This window comes from Berghia stephanieae, chromosome 2 (assembly GCF_034508935.2).
Source record: "Berghia stephanieae isolate SIO BIC M18660-M18661 chromosome 2, UCSD_Bste_1.3, whole genome shotgun sequence".
NCBI classification, from domain to species: domain Eukaryota; kingdom Metazoa; phylum Mollusca; class Gastropoda; order Nudibranchia; family Aeolidiidae; genus Berghia; species Berghia stephanieae.
In genome coordinates, this window is record NC_088361.1 from 83,279,529 (window position 1) to 83,283,129 (window position 3,601).

Genomic DNA, 3,601 nt, shown 5'->3' on the forward strand with positions numbered 1-3,601 from the left:
GCTTCTCATTTTACGGTGAGTACGGTGTCCGAGTACGGTGAGAGAATGTGAGTAAAGAGCCTTTTCTAATGACTCAACTATGAGCCGCTCAGAACGGGACTCGAACTCCGGACCTTTCGAATCCTAAAGCGAGTGTCATACCACAAGACCACAGAGCCGCACTCTTAGATGCAAACAATGGGTTTGAAAAAACGTGCAGTTATTTGTAGGTCTGATAACCTAATTCCTATTGGGCTCATTATTGTAATGGAAATCTCAAAAAATGACGTAAAATATTGCCTATTACAACAATGTTAAACTATGCCCAATTAGTGGGTTCGGATGTCAGACCTGCATCTATGTACACGTCGATTTGAAAGTTAAAATGAGGAGAAATACTCTTTGTTAAAATTAGTCCTTCTGAGTGATTAGACCCGTGGAGCCGGAGTTTATCCCGGTTTCCATAGCCTGAAACGGACAATAGCAATCTTTGGATAGGACGAAAGTCTGTCGTTAAGTACTTCTCACCAGATCTTAGAGACCAGCTACTCAATGGAGTGCTCGTAATGTAGGTCGCTCCAGCAATGGTGAACTTGATCATGCCTGGGTGACAATAATCGGGAAACGCTTACCCCTTCGCTACGTCCTTGGTTATGGCACTGTATTACCCCACTCGACACAGAGATGAATGATTACCTGGCTATATATATATATATATATATATATATATATATATATATATATATATATATATATATATATATATATATATATATAGGTGGTGGCGGATAACGCAAAATCGCTAGTACAAAAAGTACGTCTAACAAGAGTCTTGTACTGTATGAAATAAAAATGGCCTGCTGGGTAAATAATGTAGCCTTATGAATTGCATTAAACACAGTCGATCTGTAACATTAAACATACATTTTCAAGGTTATTATATTTTTGGTGATTTATATATATATATATATATATATATATATATATATATATATATATATATATATATATATATATATATATATGAGTGTTGGTGGGTACTCGTAGGTACGAAAGTGCTCGATAATGATGGTTAGAGCTAATATAGAATGTGCAAATTGTCACTCACATTTTTTTGTGGGTCTCGGCCACAAAACATGTGAGTGACAATTTGCATTCTATATATATATATATATATATATATATATATATATATATATATATATATATATATATATATATATATATATATATATATATATATATATATATATGTATGTATGTGTATGTGTTGATGTATTTATTCATTTATTCAAACTGACGTGTACTTATTTGCAAGTCTGATAACCCAATTAATTGTGGGCTCAATGTTTGTGTAATAGAAATCGCAAAAAAAAATTTACTCAAAACATCATGTTAAACTAGGCCCATAATTGAGTTCTCGTGTCAGACCTGCAGATATGTACACGTCGAATCAAAATCTGTCAAATTCAAAAACTCATGATTCTGTTCCAGCCTCTGCCCTTTGTCAAGGTGGACAGTTTAGATTTGGCTTCAGCCGCGAAAGCAAAGGCAGCTCTGGGAAACAAAAAAGCCGCTTCTGGATACAGTAAAGGTCTGTCTCTCTCTCTCTCTCTCTCTCTCTCTCTCTCTCTCTCTCTCTCTCTCTCTCTTAAAGATTATACATAGCTTTCTGTGATGGTAAGATTGTGTTTAGAACTATAATATAAGGAACGAAATTGGCGTCACTGTGCTATTTGTTACTGTTTTTAGACAGCCATTTTAATTATTAGTTCTCACTAAATCATTCAATCAGACTATAAACGTTCAAAGTTACATATAGTTTTGTGTGTTAGTACGTTATATCTGAATATTGTGAGTATTTTACTTAAACCCATAGTATCAATCTATATTAATAAAAGAAAGAGCAAGTATTTCTGTATGTCTGTCTGTCTGTGTGCCATCTACAAGAAAAACGAGACCGTTTTCTGCCCTGAAAATTAATTAGTTTTCATTTTTGTTTTTCTTATGTAAGACAACGAATTTGGTTTTTTTTCTATTTCGGTCGATTTTACTATTGCAGTATATATCTAATCTATTTTTTAAAACAATTTTAGTCGATCCCATTGTAAACAGTTCAAATAAAGGCCTTCTCTGACAAGCCGCTTTTAGTAACAGTACGTGGCCTTGCCAAATGAAAAAGCACAATTAATTAATTTTGTGCTTTAATGTTGACATACATTCTTCAATATATCAGGTTTGCTAAAATATGCCCATGGAAACGAAATTGTCACATAATTTAACGCGTTCATTTCACTGAGGTTTCATCTTGTTCTTTTAATACGACGGGTATGGTAGCTAAGTTTGCGTTTTAATGATAAGTTCCAAAAACTTTTTGTTACAGCAGTTTGGCATGGAAAAATTGGCGTTGGCATTTTGGCATCCTAAAAAAATTATTTATTTTCTGGATTTTTTGTCCAGAATTGTTTGGGTTTTTTTCAAATCACTTATTCTAACTTATAAATTAACACTAATTTCACAAACTAAATACCAATTTTCACCTGTAAACTGAAAGGATGAGGTGAACTGTCTATAAATCAAGACTTACTCCAGATTAGAAAATTTAGCCTTATAGCCTTTTTGTGTTTTTAGGCAGAAAAAGTAGTGCTTGGAAATGTTGTGTCGTGATAAATTATTGCTCGTTTCCTTTCTTATAATGGTCGCGTTTTAGGTTCATGATGTATTATTAAAGGCAGCTTTCAATAGAAAATAATCATGCTCAATGAGCATTTTGTATTTTATATATATTGTCCTATCCAAAGAGTATCAGGCAATTGTTACTGTCCTTTAAACACTGCAAGCGTTATTGGTTTCTTTGTTTGTTTGTTTGTTTGTTTTGATTCTTAAAATCTGACATTTATTTCCATGCATTTCCATTTCTCATTTCTTTTCCCCACTTTTTTAACGTTAATTTGCGATGGTTTGTTTGATTCCAGGTGCTATGGCAGGACTAGGTGTGGGAATGGTGATCCTGGGAGTGCTTGGAGGTGCTGGAGCCGGTTTTGCCCACGGAAAATATTTTGGTTGATTATATTATTTTCATTTTCAATTGCTTCATTTAACCTTCATTGTTCTCATGTTCTGTCATGTTTTGTATTTTGTAAATTTGTGGTCGAGACTCAGCTGCCTTGAAGTATGGACCACACAATTCTGTAGGAAAATGGACTATTATAAAAGTTTTGAAAAGAGCAACGAAAGGACCGCTAAGTTTTATTCAAACAACATCAACTGAGTTGTATGGGTCTTCTTGGAATATGAGAAAATTGTGTTTCCTTGTTTTCATATGTAGGGTTTATGCTTTTTTTTAACAGAAATAAATAAATGTCTTCCTTTTATAACCTGTTTTCCTGTTTGTTTTGTTTTATTTCCTCATTGACTTGTTTACTTTTTGTCTCACCCAACCCCATCCCTACTTGTCTTTAATGAGACTGACTACATTACTGACTTATGGAGAGAGTAACTATAAAGTTTTTTTTTTTTTAATGCGATGGATATAGTAATTGATAGAAGAAACTTACAGGCAGTAGAGAAGCAGTCAAGACAGCGAATAGACGTGATGGAAATGCAAAGAAAGGCCCTACCC

At 33.7% G+C, this 3,601-nt stretch overlaps 1 protein-coding gene across 1 annotated transcript in view; it reads left to right on the forward strand.

Annotated features, from left to right (window-relative positions):
• Positions 1-3,360, forward strand: part of LOC144965672 (uncharacterized) — a 48,327-nt gene extending 44,967 nt beyond the window's left edge. Inside the window, exons 15-16 of the mRNA XM_078901252.1 lie at positions 1,474-1,573; positions 2,955-3,360. Coding sequence (XP_078757378.1) covers positions 1,474-1,573; positions 2,955-3,046 — 192 coding nt within the window. The 3' untranslated portion in view covers positions 3,047-3,360. The remainder of the gene's footprint in view (positions 1-1,473; positions 1,574-2,954) is intronic.
• Positions 3,361-3,601: the final 241 nt, after the last annotated feature.